A 21,028-nucleotide genomic window follows, 5' to 3' on the forward strand; every position below is an offset into this window, starting at 1 on the left:
ATCTTTAATATTTGGCCATTTCTTTAGGACAGAAATGCTATAGCCACTGTAATTAAATTAATATGTGGACATCAAAACGTGTAAATTCAGAGTGAGGGTTTGAGCTTATATTTTGAAACCGCGATGTGTTCTCCTGTGTTTGCGTGGATTTATAAATTATTTAGCTTACAAATCTGATGAAATGGCGCACGTTGCGTTCCCAGATGAACGTTATAATAAACTCAAACTCACAACAACATGCAGAGATGGAGTTTGAGACGCACATGTAAATGATAACAGTTCCTGTGGAACTACTGTGAACGGAGCCGCTGTGTGACACACGTACTTAACCTACACGCATGTAAGTAATTAAAGCACATATACTGTATTAGAACTGCATTGCATATAATTATTTAATTAAATTGTAGCGTTGGTGAATTAGTCGACGCGAGCAAAATGAAGTCGAGGATTTAAAAAAAAAAATCAATGCAATGTGCAATGTTTGACGAATATTCAGACAACATTTGTGCCAGAATGAACGCCTAGCAAGCAATCAGCCCTGCAAATACAGTAAACAGTTAAAACACACAACTACCAAATCATTCATGGACATTAGGTAGTAAATAACACACTTACAAATCTGATGAAATGGCGCACGTTGCGTTCCCAGATGAACGTTATAATAAACTCAAACTCACAACAACATGCAGAGATGGAGTTTGAGACGCACATGTAAATGATAACAGTTCCTGTGGAACTACTGTGAACGGAGCCGCTGTGTGACACACGTACTTAACCTACACGCATGTAAGTAATTAAAGCACATATACTGTATTAGAACTGCATTGCATATAATTATTTAATTAAATTGTAGCATTGGTGAATTAGTCGACGCGAGCAAAATGAAGTCGAGGATTTAAAAAAAAAATCAATGCAATGTGCAATGTTTGACGAATATTCAGACAACATTTGTGCCAGAATGAACGCCTAGCAAGCAATCAGCCCTGCAAATACAGTAAACAGTTAAAACACACAACTACCAAATCATTCATGGACATTAGGTAGTAAATAACACAGAATTGTCCTTTAAGTGATATTTAACATGCTACTCAAACCCATGTAATCATTACTTCATGTTCAAATCAATTGAGCAGAACCGAAGACAACAGTAGAAAATAGAAAAACCGGCCAGTTCCAGGTGGTCAGATGACACACAGAGCCCGAGAGCCAATACCACTTAACCAAATTGGAATCCATTCTTCTGAAATGGGCACTGATAACCACTTGAAAGCCGCCAGGGTTTCACATCTCAGGCTTGTGGCACCCTGTCAAAAACACAGGCCGTCTCCACTTCGTGAAAAAGACAGACGGCTGAAACACTTCACCTACAGCTACCGGCCGAGACTAAATTAAAGCTTGCAATGGATTCTTGCTGCCACACCGCAGGCAGGAAAACGCAAGGCGAGCGAATGTTGATCATGTTCAAATTTGGTGGTGGAAAAAATCTGGACGGATGATCTCATTCACTTGATGTGTTAGCATTGACATATAAAGGAAAAAAACAGCAAAACAAATGGACCTGCTACAGCTTTGCTGGCAAGGCAATCTGTTCTTTTTATGTCCGCATGTACATACATACATACATACATACATACACTCCCTCTCGCTCTGAAAAGAGATCTGAATAAGCTCAGAGATGGTCATTTTTCCTGTATTTGTGAGAATGGATGGGGGTAAGTGGGGCAAGTCTGCAAACTCACATGGAAATTAAATTACTTTAACAGGTTCATTTTCTATCTGATAACAAAAAAAGTCAAAAAATAATAATAAAAAAATATATATTTTTGTAGAAAAATTTACAATTATTCTGAAGTCTGAATTTCTTTATTTCAAAATTACAATCTCAATATACATGTTATACATGTTAACAAGTTAATACATATAAGGTTAATAAATCTAAATCTATTTGAAATGAGAGAGAATTAAATATTTAACCCTCTAAGCGCCAAAGTCGCAAAATTGTGACAAGATGTCATACTTAATAAAATACTGTAGTTCCTAATATGGTGTAATATCTCATTTGTATTCTCTGCCACTAGATGGCAGACATGAAGGTACTTTGATTCTAGACCAAAATTACGTCACGTTCCTATTCAAAGTGTTCGAGGAAATAGCAGAGCAAGTAAGCTATCGTGTCATTGATGCGGAAGCAGTTCAGTTCATAGCGTGCGAGTAAATTGTGAGATTTGTGAGAGAAAATCTCCAAATGGCTATTAGAAAGTTGTACCGTGAGGATGTGTTGCAAATGTTATTCGCCGATTCTGACTCTGAAGGGGAATTTTTGCCTTTTGGAAATGACGATCGGTCATCTAATAATCACGCTTCTCCCGGGACATCTTTGCAGCGCAATGGTGCCCCCGTGCAAGGCGCGAGTGTTCACGAGCACAAACAAGTGATCATTTCGACCCTTTGCCCAACGGGGATGGGGGTGGCAGGGGAGAACGTGGTCGTAGTGTCCATAGGAGAGCTGTTGCTAGAGGTAGAGGCAGTAGGGGTAGGAGAAATAGGGCTGGAAGTAGCACTAGCAGCCCCAAAGAGGTGGGAGTGGCCGCGTTACACGTGGCCGTGCTGTGTGTGGGAGAGCCGGGAGACGTGGTAGAGGCAGCAGCGGTGATCTGGATCTAAATAGGGCTGGAAATAGCAATGACAATAGTGGCTGGGTTTATTTGAGAAATGAAGAAGTGTATCAGGACTGGATCAAACGCTTTGATGAGCCTGTTGGTAATTTAGTACTTTCTCTTGTTTTGTTGTTGGTTTCCTCATTTCTGATCATTTGGAATGAAGATAAAAAGACAAAAAAAACAAACAAACATGCAAATAAGTTCAAATATCCATTCAATATCTATTATTTCCTGAATATTACTGATCAAAAAGTAGGCTACTGTTCACATGCGTTTTACTACTATATAGTATAGTAATATAGTAATAATTTAGCACTTTCTCCTGTTTTATTGTTGGTTTCCTCTTTTCTGATCATTTGGGGAAAAAAAATTTAAAAATTGGGGGGAAAAAAAACGTGCAAATAAGTTCAAACATCAATTCAATATCTACTATTTCCTGAATATTATGAAATTCAAGATGATGACGTCATAATATGCAAATTAGACAAGTATATTTATACTCCACATAAACTTTCGGTCATGCCCAACATTTTTCAAATTTACAGTAGATCTCTATCTTTAAGCCCTTTCAAGCCACAAGCTTTTGAAATCTTGATGTCAAAATCCAGCATTTTTCCCAAAAATCCCTGGCGCCTAAAGGGTTAATGAAAGGATCGGTCCAAAAAATGTATGAGACATGGCAACCTATGATCACATATTTTGAAAAGATTAAGACTCTCCCCTTTAACTGATCATTACAAAAAGATTTGTAGAAACTGGTTTAAACGTGATTAACAATTGTTGTTTGGTTTTATATTTATGTAAAGACCACTATGAAGAGCACTGAATTGTATTATTATCTAAGTATTTATTTATTTTTTATTATCCCTACAATGATATTGTTCATTTGTAAATGTGTACAATATTGTAAAGTTTATCTTGTATTTTATTTTGTTTTGTTTTAATTCTTCTTAAATTGCCTATTCTTATTATTGTTGTTTTTGTCATTTTATTTTATTTAGTTAGGGTCATCTTGGGGCAAAAGTTAAAACCTTAATTGTATAAGGTGTTCTGTTAAAGCTTGGAAAAAATTCATAAATATAATAAAAAATCTAATCTAAATAAAATATTTCAAAAATAAATTTTTTTATTAATATAAAAAATTTGATTAAAATACAAAATACATTTTAATTACATTTATTTAAATGTATGTTTTTCTTTACATAAATTATATTAAAATAGATTTTCATATAAAATAGATCTTTCTCTCTCTCTCTCTCTATATACAGTGGGGAAAAAAAGTATTTAGTCAGCCACCAATTGTGCAAGTTCTCCCACTTAAGTTGGTGGCTGACTAAATACTTTTTTGCCCCACCGTATATATATATATACAAGCAATATTTATTATTTAATGTAACAGAGCCTTAAATCCTTAAATATACAGCAGCAAAAAGCTGTGTGAATAATGTAAAGATAATGTGAAAAATGGTCAAAAAGACCCTGATTTTTGGTGCACAAAAATTTGAGTAACATTATAAGTGGACTTTAGGGGGGGAAATAGCACACTACAAAAGTGTAGAATATCGTTCCTTTAAAGCAGTTCAATAAAAAAAATAACTCAAAATGGCAACAAACATAAAACACAGAAAAGCACTCTGATAAACTAGATGGTGACGTACCTTCCTCTGGTTCCTCTTCCTCCGTGGGAGACTGCAGGCGGCCACGTGCTCCTGCTGCACATTCTGTATGTTTCTGCAGGCTGACCACTTCATACATGGTATCTCCCTGGCTACCCTTCCCTGTGCCCTGCAAACATATAGAGCAAACACACACTGTAAACAAAGCCATAGAGATACATTACAACATATCTGTCTGTCTATCTATGGAATAATTCACCTAAAATTATTGTAGAAAGCACTGGAGACTCTTTTCAATACAATGAAACTAAATAGTGGACAGAAAGACATTAAAGCACTATAAAAATGTGTACAAATATATATATCTAATTACAGAAATCATATTTATTTTAATATTATTTGGATAATTTATATTTTATAAATGTAATGTGTTATAAATTTGTGTGTGAGCACAGATTTAATTCATTAATTGATAATTTCATTTATAAATATTAGTTCATAATAATAATTAACACACACACACACATATATAGCAAATATTATATGAATATTAAACATTAGTATTTCACGAATACTTTAATACTTAATATGAAATATGTATACAATTATTTAATATAATAATATATATATATATATATATATTCAATATTTTAATATTTTATGTGTTATAGAAATGAATACATTAATGTATACAAAATGTGAATTAATAAATATCATATATGTAAACATTTATATGCATTACTATACAATTATTCAATATTTATATTTTATGAGTAATGTGTCAGATTTGTAAAAAAAAAAAATACTTTAGACATAATAAATACTACATTAATATAATTATAGAAATAATTATTTAAATATTACAAATATTATATTTGATAGATTTACACACACACACACACACACATAACAAATATTACATAAATAAATGTTTTACTTTTATTAATGTATGAATGTGAATATGAATATAGATATTAATTCAATAACTTATAATAAATATATGTGTATACAATATGTATATATATACAATAAATACAATACTTAAATATAAATAATTATGTATAGAACAACAATGATGTAAATAAAAAAATATAATAAAGGTCATATTGGTCAAAAACACAAGGGTGAATAAATAACAGAATTTACATTTTTAGATGAACTGCTCAAAGTCTGCAGCTCGAGCAAAGCACTCAAAGTTAGCTTCACCTTCGCCACCGCTTCAAGGGAAATGACAAATACATAATTACACGCACAGGAGGAAATGAAAACAAGTGATGATAGAGCATAAAAAGAGCCCTTTGATGCGGTTGGCAGAGATCACACCTGTACCACTTCGCTTCCAGTAACTCTTACATATATTCCTATTGACGCTGCTTCCCTCGTGCCATGTGGCTCTTATGTAAACTGCTGTTTCCATTCTTAATTGCAAAGTGGAACTGTACTACAGGCGAAGAATGATGTTTACAGCCAGAATAATTACACACTAATTCCTCGCACCTAATGAGCAGCGTAAACAAATACGAAATAATAAAATAATGTGCAGAATGGGCTGGGTCTATCGCTAACGCCATAATATTATCTTTTAATTAGCTTTTAACTACAGCCCATGCATTCTTTCTCTCTGTGATAAGATAACTACGGAGGCAATCAGGCAGAGATGCAGGCAGCAAGCTCTAATTACTTGAGCATGATAATGAGCGCCGGGCCTCTTATTAAGCTACGAATTATACAAAGCCTCCATTTGCCGCTTCACAGCTTCCAGGAGTTACTGCTCCTATTCACCCTTCACAAAAGCTCACTTCCTTCCTCAAGGTTTGTTCTCCAATCTGTGCAGCCACTACATCGCAGCCTAGAACTGTTCATAAGAAGTTCACAGGCTTTGCAAGAAATTGGTGAATCTCTAGCCTGTCTAAAATATTTCCAGGTCATATTAAAAATGTTGATTTTGTAAGCATAATGAATTTTGAATTTTGGCACCGTCACATTACTTTCATGACAACCAAAGGTAAAATTAATGATATATTGAAATAAAAGGTGTATAATTTTTTTTAACTACTTTCTTTGAACCCAGTCACTTAATAATATATTTTTTATTCGCATTTATTTCATTATAATTAATGAAATACCTTAATCAGTTTTTGCGAAGCTAAATTTGCGAAGCAAATTACTCTCTACTTTCCCCAGAGAGTAATCAAAGTAATCAGCGTTGTTTACGTTCTGGGGAAAGCACGCGTATGCGTCGTGGTACTCTCCAAAATGGTGGAAGATGGTAACTTGGGGAGAAGAATTGTTGAATTATGTTGTTTTTGTTTTCTTTGCACACAAAAAGTATTCTCGTAGTTTCGCAAAATTGAAGTTGAGCCACTGATGTCACATGGACTGTTTTATCGATTTCCTTACTACGTTTCTGGGTCTGGGAACATTCAGTTGAGTTGCTGTTTACGCAGGGTCAGAAAGCTCTCGGATTTCATCAAAAATATCTTAATTTGTGTTCCGAAGATGAACGAAGGTCTTACGGGTTTGGAACGACATGAGGGTGAATAATTAATGACAGAATTTTCATTTTGGGGGTGAACTATCCCTTTAAATGTATTTAATTATTTTGTGGGGGGAAAAATCAATAATAAATAATTTTTTGGATATTTACATATGAAGGGCGCAAGCCGCGCGTGGGCGGGATCACATTAGGGATAATGAGTTTAGACAGGAAAGACTGAACATCGTGTTGGTTTCATACGGATTACTTTATCACAGAATATTTGTTTTCGATAAGACTTATTTTTATCTACGATAAAAGTAGACACTCCAAGCTTTCTATAGATATATCTCTCATGTCTCTGTATCAAGTATTCGCTGAGTTTCAGTTCATTTTAGTGACGCGTTTCAGAAGGATATTCGCGGAGACAGTGAAGACAGAGAACGCACCCTGTTTGTTTTCTTTATTTTACAAAAGCACGAAGTTTTGTTGTTATTGTGAGTTCACACAAATAAAAGTATACACTTAACAGTTTTGAATGATATGTAACATTTATTTGTGTGACCAAAATCTTAGTATTTTTAGTGCCTTTCGCACTGATCTTAAAAAAAGTGAGCTGGTTGTGCCGGCCCAGGGGGTTAATGTACCTGTTTGAGCTTGAGGTAAAACGTTTCAGAGAAGGCCTTCCTGCTGAAATACCAGAACCTCTCATTAGCCGGATAGACCCGCACAAGCGCCTCCATGAGGAACCGAACATGTACTACAACCTCAGTCACAACCAGGTCCACTGCCACCGTCATGTATACCTGCTTGTCTGGAGGAGAAATAAACTCACAGTTAAAGACAAAACTGAAAAATTCCTGTACGTTTCATGATGTTTACACTCAAACTAAGAGTAGAATCAGCTTATAAAATATAGCATTCTGGGAACTGATCTCATGATATTTTCTCTCAGGTGAGCCCTATAATTATTTAAAAAAGCAGACCGCTGAGAGAAACAAATCACGAATGAGTGAAAACTAGTCCGTTTCACACTAAGGGGGTTGTATTATTTCAATTAACAGGAAACAAAGACGGCAACAGTTACAGATTTATGAGGGAATCGCTGAAAATAGATTCCAATTACGATAGAGTCAGGTCAGAAAAGATGGCGGTGAGAAAGACGGGGAGGTAAATAACAGAAGATCTGGGGTGGGCCCGACTGAGACTTACAAACACAATTTTTATCTACGATAAAAGTAGACACTCCAAGCTTTCTATAGATATATCTCTCATGTCTCTGTATCAAGTATTCGCTGAGTTTCAGTTCATTTTAGTGACGCGTTTCAGAAGGATATTCGCGGAGACAGTGAAGACAGAGAACGCACCCTGTTTGTTTTCTTTATTTTACAAAAGCACGAAGTTTTGTTGTTATTGTGAGTTCACACAAATAAAAGTATACACTTAACAGTTTTGAATGATATGTAACATTTATTTGTGTGACCAAAATCTTAGTATTTTTAGTGCCTTTCGCACTGATCTTAAAAAAAGTGAGCTGGTTGTGCCGGCCCAGGGGGTTAATGTACCTGTTTGAGCTTGAGGTAAAACGTTTCAGAGAAGGCCTTCCTGCTGAAATACCAGAACCTCTCATTAGCCGGATAGACCCGCACAAGCGCCTCCATGAGGAACCGAACATGTACTACAACCTCAGTCACAACCAGGTCCACTGCCACCGTCATGTATACCTGCTTGTCTGGAGGAGAAATAAACTCACAGTTAAAGACAAAACTGAAAAATTCCTGTACGTTTCATGATGTTTACACTCAAACTAAGAGTAGAATCAGCTTAGATTATTTATCTCCAGTCAACTGTGGTAAAATATAGCATTCTGGGAACTGATCTCATGATATTTTCTCTCAGGTGAGCCCTATAATTATTTTAAAAAAGCAGACCGCTGAGAGAAACAAATCACGAATGAGTGAAAACTAGTCCGTTTCACACTAAGGGGGTTGTATTATTTCAATTAACAGGAAACAAAGACGGCAACAGTTACAGATTTATGAGGGAATCGCTGAAAATAGATTCCAATTACGATAGAGTCAGGTCAGAAAAGATGGCGGTGAGAAAGACGGGGAGGTAAATAACAGAAGATCTGGGGTGGGCCCGACTGAGACTTACAAACACACAAAACCACGCAGAGGTCTGTGAACTGTTTTACTGTGAGTGTAATAAAGTGTAGACTTGAAATGAAAAACTCAAGTTGCTGAATTAAACACTATTTAAACTGAGGTGGTAATCTAAATCTACCAGACTCAAATTAAATTTCAAAGTAAACTCCACGTAATTTCACAACTGAACATTAAAGCTGCAGTTACAAGATGCACTGCTTCCAGTTTGGCCTCATACCAAATCAACAATACACACACTATGATTAGGATTACTGGTACTCTAGTATTTTGAGTCATTAAATAAAGAGGCCATTAGTGCTTCCTGTTCTAATCTGGACCACTTAGACTTCCTATTTTTATTTATTTTTTATCAGTGTTTTCTTGTCATCAGTTTTACAGACAACCTTGTCAATGAAATATTAAGTGAGTTTTGATATTTTTTTTATAAAGTATGTATTTATTTTCTATAATAATTTTTTTATATTAATATAAATGTATTAGTGAAATGAAATTTATTTTTATAAAAGCGTATATTTTAAATATATTCATATAAAATTGTATATCTCATTTTTTTTAAATCCGTGTTTTCTTGTAAGCAGTTTTCATTATAAAAATAATGAAATGTATATTTATCAAAGTATATCATTTAAATATATTAACAAATTAAATGATATCCTATTTTCTTTCATCAGTATTTTTGTCAGTTTTCTTGTCATCAGTATTACAGACAACCTTGACAATGAAATATTAATAAGTGAGTTTAGATATTTTTTATAATTATAAAGTGTGTTTTTATTTACTATAATAACATTTTTATATTATATAAAAATAAAATACATTAAATAAAATCTATCAAATTTAACAAAAAAAATTACAATGTACTTATATGTATGTATGTATATATATATATATATATATATATATATATCCTGTTCTAATCTGGACCACTTAGACTTCCTATTTTTATTTATTTTTTATCAGTGTTTTCTTGTCATCAGTTTTACAGACAACCTTGTCAATGAAATATTAAGTGAGTTTTGATATTTTTTTTATAAAGTATGTATTTATTTTCTATAATAATTTTTTTATATTAATATAAATGTATTAGTGAAATGAAATTTATTTTTATAAAAGCGTATATTTTAAATATATTCATATAAAATTGTATATCTCATTTTTTTTAAATCCGTGTTTTCTTGTAAGCAGTTTTCATTATAAAAATAATGAAATGTATATTTATCAAAGTATATCATTTAAATATATTAACAAATTAAATTATATCCTATTTTCTTTCATCAGTATTTTTGTCAGTTTTCTTGTCATCAGTATTACAGACAACCTTGACAATGAAATATTAATAAGTGAGTTTAGATATTTTTTATAATTATAAAGTGTGTTTTTATTTACTATAATAACATTTTTATATTATATAAAAATAAAATACATTAAATAAAATCTATCAAATTTAACAAAAAAAATTACAATGTACTTATATGTATGTATGTATATATATATATATATATACAATTTAAATAATACAAAAATTATGTACATTTAAAGCTTACAATGTCAATAAAAAACACTTTCAATATTAATATAGTTTTATTTATATATGGTATTAATAAAAAGATGTAAAAGATGTGACACATTTTGACCATGACAAGAAACGCCGGTGTAATAGATACTCAACATGACTGAAGCAGTGAAAACTGAAAGGCTTGCAAGTAAAAAATAGATGGCAGAAAAAGTGTGAATTTCTGTAAAACCTGTAAACTTGGTCACAGCATGGTGGCAATGAAAGCACTAGAGACTCTTGATAACCAAGGATTGTGTATTAACTCTTACCTTTCGGCGTGTCCTCGTTCAGTGGCTGGAAAGCCGGAGTGTTTGGATTCCAGATGCCAGTGATCACATACGCCTTCCCATCAGCACTTTTGCCCATAGACTCCTTCAAACACAACCACAAAATACATTTTCATCACTTATATAATGACTAGGGTTACTGGATAAAATCGGAGTTTCATTAAATATGTTAAATTTAACGTATCAAATTCATTTATCTAATCTGACATGCGTTTTATTCATTTGGGAGTGATTTCTAAAGAGTAGTTGGAGGAAATTACAGAGAAAGACCCTTTTAATGGCTAATTAGATATCTATAAATCAAACTCATATGGGACTTTTATTAAAAGCAAAGTCATTTGCAGTCTTTGCATGGCAGAATCTCATTAAATAACATGAAAACCACCTGCTACAGCATTAACAAGACTTCTTTATTTAACTGTGGTTTGTTTCTTTAGAAGAGGAACTGAATGCATCAAAACGAAATGCAGTATATTTTTGCAGAAAATCTGAGGTTAATTATATTAACATGTATAATAAAAAAAACTGGGCAAAGCATCAAATGATGACATTTGTCTAAACTGTCCAGATGGCAACATGGAGAAAAGTACGACATTAAACCTTGAACGTTGTTTGATTCAACAATCCCCATGAACACAATTTACGCTTGATTGAACTGCTAATTGTTTTTGGTCTTGATGTGCAAATCGCCATAACTTAATTTGCTCAAGGGCCAATGTTAAATGACGTTTCAATGAATAATAAAAGAGCCTATATTTCCATTAAGTGTTTCTAAAACTGGCAACAGAGTGGTAATTAAAATGAGTCTGGATATAGGAAATTAACATATAATATTGAGCCTGAGGTACAGCTATAAGAGTTAAACCCACAAGCAGTTACATCCCGAGAATGCTGGGAAAAACTCAGGAGCCAGAAATGTGTCTCACCATATCAAGGAGGTGCATGTCGTTGTTTTGAACCTTCTGACCAGGACTAAGCAGCATCCCAAAGCACCTGGAAAATATATGGTTTAGATGGTGAGGATGAGGCATTAAATAAAAGTGACTGCTAATTACATCATATGTTCAGAGAGTAATTTGGAGCTTCTGTAATGTGCTACATGAAATAACATCATTAGTTGTGACCGAAAGTTAAGAGCATGGCAACATTTGTGAAGGGTTTATTTTCATAGCTTCTCACAAAGTGTTTGTGCTGTGACTAGAGCGGCATCAAGTGGTTGCACAAGAAATCACACTTACACACACACACACACACACACACACACACATATATATATATATATATATATATATATTAAAACTGATATAGTTTATGTAATATACAAATAAACACTAAATATATATTCCGATATATAATACACATATAATACACGTACATAAACATACTATGTATGTGTGTTTGTGCAATTTAAGTTTGTTTATACACATAATATTACTTGTATGCATGAACTGCTTTAAAAAAGGTTATAAAAATTATATAATAAGCATATATAAGCATATAAACAAATGTTGGTCTCCTTTTTAAATAATCATACACTTTTTATACATTATTTATATAAATGTCCATTTATATCTATGTCTAGAACCAGAATGTCTGCTAATATTGTCCGCTTTTTACTAGCAATAGCAAGCAGCCAATTGTGGTTCATGGCTGTTACATGAACAAAAGCCTATTGTCAAACCATTAAAAAAAAAAAGAGTGCTTGTACATGTTCCACACTTTTCACTTTCAATTAGTGGTCAAACTAATTTAATGACTGCCATGCCAGTCATTAAAAGGCAGACTATGGTTCCATAAAATGGCATAATATCTGAAATTCTAACATGCACTCTGCCGACCACATCCCAGAACCCACCTCTCTATTACCAGCTCCTTATTGTTCATCTGCTGGACAGTGACCACCACCTTTTTCTGTACACCCTGCCGCAGCTTGAAGTAATATTTATCCCTGTCTTTAGGAACTGGACTACAAGAAGAGAGAGGGAAAAAAGTAAGAAAGACACAATTGCACTTATTGATATTCTGGTTGCCCACAATAGAAACCAAATGAAGCAACAGTTCACCTCGCTCCGTGAATAGCAACGGTAAAAACTAACACCTCTCTCAAAGAGCGAGAGAGGAGTACGTTTCTTAAGAAGTGAGTAATGACAGACCTGAAGTTTCCTTTGCCGTCATCTTCTCTCACTTCTAGAGAAACGGTGAAGGTGACGACATCGCTATCGGGGGAAAGTGGCAATGGCGAGTCTCGCATGTCTGTAGCAGCTTTTGACGAACGCCTGAAGGCCGTTGAGAAGCTATAGAGGATGCGACTAACCTAAATAAAGAAAAGAGGATGAGCTTTGAGATTTACTCGATGAACACTTATGAACAAATGCAACTCACGGCCTCTTTGATATGGCAGGAGAAGACGTGGATTTGAAAGTCCTCCGCGCTGCGGTAGCTCTCGGTGAAGGAAAAACAGTCGTCCTCAACAGATCCCTCGCATCCTCGGGCACAAAACAACACCTTGTAGATGGGAAAAGATGCAATTTCTGTTCCAGTGGCCTGGTCGACAATCCTAGAGCGATAAAAAACATAAAAATAGAAATATAACAATCTAAAGCAGTCTCTTTCACATAATCTGACATATTTTACAATATACATCAACTTTAGTCCCAACTGATTGCAATGAAAAACACAAACCGATTTAGGAGGCAACAAAATAGGTCAAATTTTAATAGTGCAATCATAATGTGAAGTGCTAATTAAGATATTTACATGTAAAATGAAGTACTGAAGATATTTTAGATGTAGTACTTTGTACTAGTAGGTGCAAAAACGTCGTTCGGTGTCACCAGAATTAAGCTAAATGACAGTGGCACATGTCATGTGCATCAAAGTTCACTTAACTAACTTTAGACATTGTTTGAGGTTTACGGAGGAGAAACAGCGAGATGTTAAACCTGAGGTTATGCCACAGTTCCTGAGATAAAGACAAAAACCCACACAGGGTGTGAAAACAGAAGTGCAACATCACATTTCCGAAGCTGAAAGCGGGAGCTAAAAGCAGCTCGGATGACAGCAGTGTTCGCTCTTGACAGACAAACACACACCGTGAAGATCACAAGAACTCAGAAACTACAGAGAAGTCACATTTATACTCCCAATGTTGAATGTGGTTTGTCTCAGAGCAGGAAAGCTAAATGTGCTCAGTCTTAAAGCTTTTATGAAGCCGCAGGAGTAACACGTGGAAATAAATACATTGTGACTGGTTGTGAGGTGTAGGTTAAATCTGAGAACCCTCTGAAAATCTGGGATTCAAAAACTAACATAAATCTGAAAATAAAAATAAAAGTTCAGGAATATCAGTTGCTTTGGAAAGGAATATTATTACATTAGAAAAATGCTAAATAAATATGGAATAATTTAAAGTAAATCTGTAAAAAAAAAAAAAAGTACATTAAGATATAAATGTAATAGGAAAAATTTATTAAATTACAAAAATGCAAATGACAAGCATTTCGCTACTCCAGGATTTATTTAAATCTGAAATTAAACAAAGTTTGTAATGGGCAAAAATAGTGAAATTAGAAAAATGCTAAATAAATAGAGTATACTAACAACAAAAATTAAGTAAGTAATATATTTTAATAGAAAATTTTAATTAATAAATTAAATCCAGAAACAGCTTTCAGAAAAAACAATTCCAGATATAAAGTATATTACTAAAAAAGTCATTTGAATCTGCAAATCAACATAAATTTTTAGAAGATCCTTAAAAATAATATAATATAATATAATATAAATTACAAAATTTGAAACGGTTTTAGAATACAATGCGTAATACAAACACATTACATTTAAAAATGCTAAATAAATCTTAAATAAATAAACAAAGAACATTTAAAGATATAAACGTAATTTTAAAAAAGTTCTAAATCTAAAAATATAAAATAAATAAAAAAAACAAGAAGCTAAATACAAGCTTTCTCACTAATCTGGAATTCAAAACTAATTTAAATTTGAAATTAAACAAATTGTTAAATATAATTTGCAATGAAATATATATATATATATATATATTAAGAGAAAAATACAATACTAGTGGTCTCAGACTTATGGACCCAACTGTATTTTTGGCAAATGACTGACCGGACACAACCGTCTGGACAGTTGGGCACATGGAGGGTGACAGGGATGGGGATGGCGCTTTCTGCCCGCAGGGTGGCCATGGCTTTCTGGGCCTCCGTCTCGTTACGAGGGGCCTTCACCCAGGTGCAGCCAAGATAGGACAGTTTACTGAACTGCACACTGTCTTCCTCCTGTTCTGTCGAACTCTCCAAAACTGCTGCTGATGCTTCTGTGGACACAAACAATGAACAGTCAATACAAGGTTGCAGAAACATGTATTTATTTATTTTCTTCTCTATAGTTTGTTTTTATTTTTTTAAGGATTATGCAAGTCATCAAGTGGCTCATCCAATCATATTTAAGAGGTAGAACCATGTGTTTTATGCTTGTGTCGAAATACTCAAAACAATAAACTCTTGTTTTGCATAAACCTTTGTTTTATGTATTGGTCCATTTTCAAGAGTGACTGAATGAGGATGTTTATGTGGGGTAGAGAGGAAGTAAGTGTTCAAAGTCGCCCAATTTTAGCACTTGGCAACAGGAAGTAGTTAAGATAAATAGAGCTAGTCTAAATGGAATCTGCTGAAACCCCTGTATGTAAAAAAAAAAATAGTACGCTGTAGCCCTGCCGTTCATTTGTAAAATATTTATAAGACATGGTTTAACAAGGACCAATGGGAGTTTGGGATAAAAACGAGTTAGTTTGCTACTGCGAGTAGGATGTACCATGAGGAGCAGTGTCCAGAGTCAGGCTGGGTGGTCTGATCTTAGAGCTGAGCGCTGCAGGACATTCTTTCTCCTCTGCAGATCCTGGGACATCACCAACATCATCCAAGACCTCCTCCATCGCCCGCTCCAGCTGCTCACTCCCATTCCACGACATCTGGCAGATGGCAGAGGATAAATATTCTAGATCACTTTCAACTTCATTCTTATTGACACATTAAGTCAAATAGTAAAGGACAGAAAGAGACACCTTGAGCCTGGGCCTCCCCTCGGAGCTGGAGGGGGAGCCCCCAGCGGTGGGCAGCACAAGCACAAACTCCTCACTGGTGACGGTTGACACAGATTCAGTGGAGCCGCTCACTCTGCCTAGAGAGGAGCTGTCAGCCATGATAGCCTGGGACAGTCCGCCCGCTCGACCCACTGCTGCTGCAACCCTACCAACAAGACAGACCTGTTACACTGGGTACACGCTGGATTACAAGATCTACTTTAACTTCCGCAGTGTAAATTACTCAATGACTGGATGGTTTTCTCTGCATTGGACTTCCTTGAATCTTAAACCTGCATTGTGCAATTTTAAGATTTCTATATTTCTTTTACTTTGTTATATATAAATCATAGTATGTGTGTAAATAACATGCAGGTGAATTGAACTGAACATTTGTTATTATTTCAGTAAGGCTATTTTGCCAGCTTTGTATTAATTATACATTATTAAAATAATTAGATTACTAATAATAAAATTAATTATAAATAAATAAATATAAAATATTACCAAAAAAATATATTTATTTTTGTCTCTTTATATTCATATATAACATTGTCTTTTCAGTAAGTTATTATTTTGTATTAATAATAACATTTATAAATATTTTTGATTATTTATATAACCTATTACACACACACACACACACACAGATATATATATAGCCAGTTTTATAATAATTATTCATTACAATTATTACTTATAAAAATGAATTGTAAATAAATAAATAAAATGTAAAGTATTATTAAAACAATTAATTAATTATTGTCTATATTATATTTATATAAAACATTACAATTTCAGTAAGGCTATTTTTTGCCTAAATAAATACATATATATTATAAAGTATTCTAAAATAAATAAATAGCAAATTTTTGTAAGTTACTTTTGCCTCCGTTATATTTATATATAACATTATCATTTCAGCATGGCTATTTTGGCTGTTTTGTATTAATAATAAAATGAATAAATATGTTTGATTATTTATATAATCTATTACCTATTATATACACACACACACACACACACACACACACACAGGCAATACAATTAAACTAATGATATGAAAATTATATAAAATAAAGTATTATAAAAACACACTAATATTATTATAGTCTATTTATTATTATAGATTTGGATCATTAGGTTATGATATTACGGTTTATTATCATTTTCCCCGCCCAAAAGGCCTTGATGACATCAGCAGAAAAGAAGTGTCACTTCAAAGTTATTATATTTCAACAGAAATTGTGAAAATATATGGAATACTAAACACAGCTGTGCACAATATGATGTGGGAAATTAATTTTAAAAGTTTTGGCTTTGGATACTAATCATGTTCAGGCAGGAGCGGAATCAAGAAGAAGAAGAAAAAAAAAAGCAATCGAACAATCAATCGGCACTAAAGCACCAGTCACATTTAGAGAGTTACAGCAGTGTCATCTGAAAATGATATCAACCATCTAGCATTTCACACATTATTGCTGATTCATCAAGCTCACGTTTATCGAGGTATCATCTATCTAAGTGCATCTTCACAGCCTCAAAGCAGAGTCTTTGAAGTAAACCCCCACTGATGTTCACACCTAGTTTTCACAAGTAAACAAATTACACACTATCACACAACTATCAAGCGTAATGGTCAGACAACAGCGATAGTGATGATGATCTCAAACAAGCGTCGAGCCAATAAAGAAACAGCAATACTGTAACATCGAGTTCCTTGAGTTCATATCAGTGGGTCACAGTGGGTGAAAGGGTCTTCACATTCACACACACAGCAGTCATGTGGCGGTCATTCTCCGTCAATTACAGCCATTGAAAAACGCACAGGATAAAACCGAACGCTAACAGAAGGTCTCTGTGTGCCCTTCATTTTCATTATGTATAGTTCCTCGCTTGACATAAATAGTGAATGCATTTAGCTACTCACTAGAGAGAACCAGTTAGGCATTCAAATTGAATTAGACAGCAGGAAAGCTAAGGCGGCACAAAATATAAGCAATTACAAACTCATGGTCATTATTTTAGAATTAGCCAGTTAAGTAATATAAAGATTACTATTCTCTTCTTTGGATGTCCATTAAAGAATTATAGTGTAGCCTGGCAAAGATATAGTCCAGTTAATAATAATCATATCAGCTATCTATAATTTATATGCAATTTTAACCATATGGTTAAAATTACATATAAATTATACTTTTTTTATTATTATTATTAAATTTGCCAAAAATGCAGTGGGGTCCACAAGTCTGAGACCACTAATATTTTTTATTAAAATATATATTTCATTACAAATTATATTCTAACACTTTGTTTAATTTCAAATTTTAATTATTTTAATTCCAGATTTTCTAATTCATTATCATTTTTTTTTCTTTTTAAACTTAAATTTTTTTTTTTTTCAGATGTATTTCCAAGAAAAAAACATCGTCTTATATTCGGGTCAATACGGTACATACATTTTTTTAAAAGTTACATTTCACTTTTTTTTTTTACATTTTTACAAAGTTACAAGTTACATGTTTTTTTTTAAAAGATAAAGATATAGATATTAGGGCTGCCACTAGTGACTATTTTTATTTCGATTAATCTATCGACTAATTTATCGATTAATCTAAACGATTAATTTCCCACAAAAGAAAATCAACAATTTTACTTAAGAATATTTTATTAAACTACATTTCATTAAACCAAATGAAATCCAAAAGTAAAAAAGTAAACTGCAACATAAAGTGCATGAAGCAAGTGTCCATCTCATAGTCCAAATCAGTGTTTCCCAACCTTTTTTTAGTCGCGGCACCCTTTGGAAATTTTAACAAACTTGTGGCACCTTACAAAATTAATTTTGTCACAATATTTGAATTTCTAACTTCGATATGATACTTTGAAAAGTATAGATATTCGGTACAACAGGGAAGAACTGCAGAATATAATGTCATACAGATATTTTTAATATTATTTAAAAAATTGTCCATCAATGGTGGCAATCAGTAGGCTAATTTCTAATGAAGAGACCAATTTATATGACAGATTTTAATGTAGGCTTTTACACATATGTAAACATTATTTAATTACCATTATAACTAGCTATCTCACACATTTTTTGCTCACTCAGTGTTTTTTTTATTTTACAGTGGGGTAATTTTGGTGCAGTAGCACAAGATAGCTTGATTTCAAACTTTGAATTGAATAAAAAATGACAAGTAAGCAGTCAGTAATAAAATAAGAACAAATAAAGAAATTAATAATGATAGCACAAATAAAAAAATAACGACAGGCCTTCGAATTAAATAAATTGCTTTTTAGTTTTTCAGGTAGGTCTAACAGTAGGGTTAAGGTATTAAAAAAAAATTTATATATTTTTTTACCAATTATCCAAATAATGTTTAGTCCTAGAACGCTATTATAAGAACACGCGAGCATAACATAGCAGTTAGCAGATCAGTGAATGAGAGGGCAGCGTTATAGCGTGCCCATATACCACACCATGTTACAACACAGTCGGGCTATTGCAGACAGAAACAATACTGTACTACATTTTCTGAGTGGACTTTGCTGTTCCGATTCGCATGAACGGTATACGAGTGGAGCGACTGAGCGGAGCGCACACGCATAGAGCGGGATAATACACAGAGCGTCACACCACGTGAAAGTGAAACCTGGGCGGTGAACTAATTTTTTTGGTTCATCTCTAATTATTGACGACATCAGAAAAGGATATTATATAATAGATGCTTTTTTGAACATTTTAGCAATTTAAAAATACTAAAAAATGATTTTTTTACACGGCACCCCTGCTCTCGACAGACGGCACCAAACACTGCTCTAAATCACTGAAATCAAAGTTCAGTATTATAGAAAAGAATGACAACATATCCACGTGTTCTAGTCTACTAATAATATCAGGCCGATACCGATAACAGAAACAATGAGCATTTATCGGCCGATACCGATATGGTGGCCGATATATCGTGCATCCCTAATAAACAATAGAGCTAATGTACATTACGCATTACAACGAAGGCCTAGAGAGGGCGCCAACGGCCTGATGATTATTTTTACACATTACTGTGCGATCTAATACTTGTTTAATATTTACCAAGCACCATTTCATTCAAATGTCCACTTAATCTTTAATATTTGTCCATTTCTTTAGGACAGAAATGCTATAGCCACTGTAATTAAATGAATATGTGGACATCAAAACATGTAAATTCAGAGTGAGGGTTTGAGCTTATATTTTGAAACCGCAATGTAGTCTCCTGTGTTTGCATAGATTTATAAATGATTTACCTTACAAATCTGATGAAATGGCGCATGTTGCATTCTAGGGCTGGGAAAAAAAATTAATTTTTTGATTAATCGTTTTTTAAAATTACGTCGATTCGATATCGATTCTCAAAAGCTGCGAATCGATCTTTTACGGGATTTATTTCAGCACACATTTAAAACAAGATCTGATTAACGTGAATCTTATCATTAGTCTTCTCCACTAGATGTCACCCTTATTTACCTTGCGCGATGTTACAACAGAAAGCCTGTCATTCATTCAGTGCTTATCATGGCCATACGCATGATTCGCAATGCTCAGGTGAAATGCTATAGTAATACTATAAATCTGAAGCATTTGATATCACGCATAAGACGCCATGATTTCCGGAATGAATGAATGGCGGATGGCGCGGGGCACTGTTTTGTTTACACATACTAAAGCGTGGATGACGCTCGCGGTGTTTTCAGCTTCTGCCGTCTCGCTATATGATGATATGAACACGAATGTCATCTCCAGCTGCTCTGAGAGTCACTTCATTAGCATTTTACCGTTTCATTTGAGAAAACTACCGTCATATCACATACACAGCAGCTGCAAGTTCTTCACGGCAACCCGTCAAAATAAAAGTTTAGTTTAACATTAAGAAACTGTAAGAATATAGTCTTAAGAATCAATGCTACTACTGCTAATAAATATTAATACATCTTTATTTTTAAAGGAATAATCACGTCTGTTTTCTTTAAAATTTTAACAGTAAACCTCTGTTGTGCAGCACTCTGTTTGCCAAAAAATAAAAGGGTTTACTTTTCATTTGATTAGGATAAATTAAATTAATGTTTTATGCCTTCATCTGATCACCAGAAAAATTAAGAACATTTTATAGGGCCCT

The 21,028-nt window shown here is 33.5% G+C and overlaps 1 protein-coding gene across 1 annotated transcript in view; it reads right to left on the minus strand.

Moving 5' to 3' along the window:
* LOC107592725 (rab GTPase-activating protein 1-like) overlaps nt 1-21,028 on the minus strand; it is a 112,437-nt gene that overhangs the window by 83,609 nt on the left and 7,800 nt on the right. The window contains exons 2-12 of the mRNA XM_016282275.1: nt 15,849-16,032; nt 15,599-15,755; nt 14,894-15,101; nt 13,145-13,319; nt 12,916-13,076; nt 12,618-12,728; nt 11,689-11,755; nt 10,745-10,847; nt 8,318-8,484; nt 7,400-7,582; nt 4,319-4,445 (exon numbers count right to left, since the gene is read on the minus strand). Of these exons, the coding sequence (XP_016137761.1) occupies nt 4,319-4,445; nt 7,400-7,582; nt 8,318-8,484; nt 10,745-10,847; nt 11,689-11,755; nt 12,618-12,728; nt 12,916-13,076; nt 13,145-13,319; nt 14,894-15,101; nt 15,599-15,755; nt 15,849-15,986 (1,597 nt within the window). The 5' untranslated portion in view covers nt 15,987-16,032. The remainder of the gene's footprint in view (nt 1-4,318; nt 4,446-7,399; nt 7,583-8,317; nt 8,485-10,744; nt 10,848-11,688; nt 11,756-12,617; nt 12,729-12,915; nt 13,077-13,144; nt 13,320-14,893; nt 15,102-15,598; nt 15,756-15,848; nt 16,033-21,028) is intronic.

Source organism: Sinocyclocheilus grahami, unplaced genomic scaffold (genome assembly GCF_001515645.1).
Source record: "Sinocyclocheilus grahami isolate Dianchi unplaced genomic scaffold, SAMN03320097.WGS_v1.1 scaffold157.1, whole genome shotgun sequence".
Taxonomy (NCBI): Eukaryota; Metazoa; Chordata; class Actinopteri; order Cypriniformes; family Cyprinidae; genus Sinocyclocheilus; species Sinocyclocheilus grahami.